This window comes from Penaeus monodon, chromosome 15 (genome assembly GCF_015228065.2).
Source record: "Penaeus monodon isolate SGIC_2016 chromosome 15, NSTDA_Pmon_1, whole genome shotgun sequence".
NCBI lineage: Eukaryota > Metazoa > Arthropoda > Malacostraca > Decapoda > Penaeidae > Penaeus > Penaeus monodon.
The window spans coordinates 1,175,882-1,176,581 of record NC_051400.1 but is presented as its reverse complement, the minus strand read 5'-3'; the positions used below and the strand labels follow the sequence as shown (position 1 = coordinate 1,176,581).

Below are 700 nucleotides of genomic sequence, written 5' to 3'. Positions count from 1 at the left end.
CTCTCCAACCCCACCTGCTCCCCCCTTCTCCTCCCTCCACACTCTCTCTCCACCCCCACATCCTTCCCCTCCCCCTACCCTCTCCACTCCCCCACCCCCACGTACTCCGCTGTGTAGGGAGGCGAAAGTTATATAAAGGGGCTGCCGCGGAGCTTTCGTCAGACTCCCAGCTGCAGCCATGGGGCAAAGGCAGCTAACTCTCGGGGTGCTCCTGCTGGTGGCGCTGGCGGCCGTCGCAACAACGGGTGAGTGTCTGCCGTAACGGGTTTGTGGAAGCGACTGTATAGTCACACGGAAGAAATTCGTTGTTCGTGGGGTTTGTGTTAAGGTCGTCGTCACACACGCGCGCGCGAGAGGGGGTTTAAAATCGAGCACGAGATTCACGAAGAAAATACGAAATATGTCTTGGTGCTCATGTAGTGCGCTGCTCTTGAGTAGAAAAAAAAAGTTTAATAATCCGCAAAACAAATGCAAAAGAAATTCCCATCCCACTTGCCAAGTTCGACATCGAAGTGACAAAACGGCGAAAGTTGAGTGATTTTGCGAAGGATTTTCAGCCTTTTATCATGATTGGTGTTTTCTCCTGGCAGGTTTCTCTCGGCAAAATGCTTATTCATTCGAGCAGATTTTTCATTCAGTCATTTGTCTTTTGCGTGAATTAAATTTGTCCTCACTGTGTCCTCGGGTTGAAAGGGTGGGA

The 700-nt window shown here is 51.0% G+C and overlaps 1 protein-coding gene across 2 annotated transcripts in view; it reads left to right on the top strand.

Moving 5' to 3' along the window:
- The first annotated feature begins 158 nt into the window (after nucleotides 1-158).
- Nucleotides 159-700, top strand: part of LOC119581614 (chitin deacetylase 1-like) — a 14,718-nt gene continuing 14,176 nt past the window's right edge. The window contains exon 1 of one of the 2 annotated variants that reach the window (XM_037929730.1): nucleotides 159-245. In XM_037929730.1, coding sequence (XP_037785658.1) covers nucleotides 179-245 — 67 coding nt within the window. In that variant the 5' untranslated portion in view covers nucleotides 159-178. The remainder of the gene's footprint in view (nucleotides 246-700) is intronic. The other variant, XM_037929731.1, reaches the window with a different exon arrangement.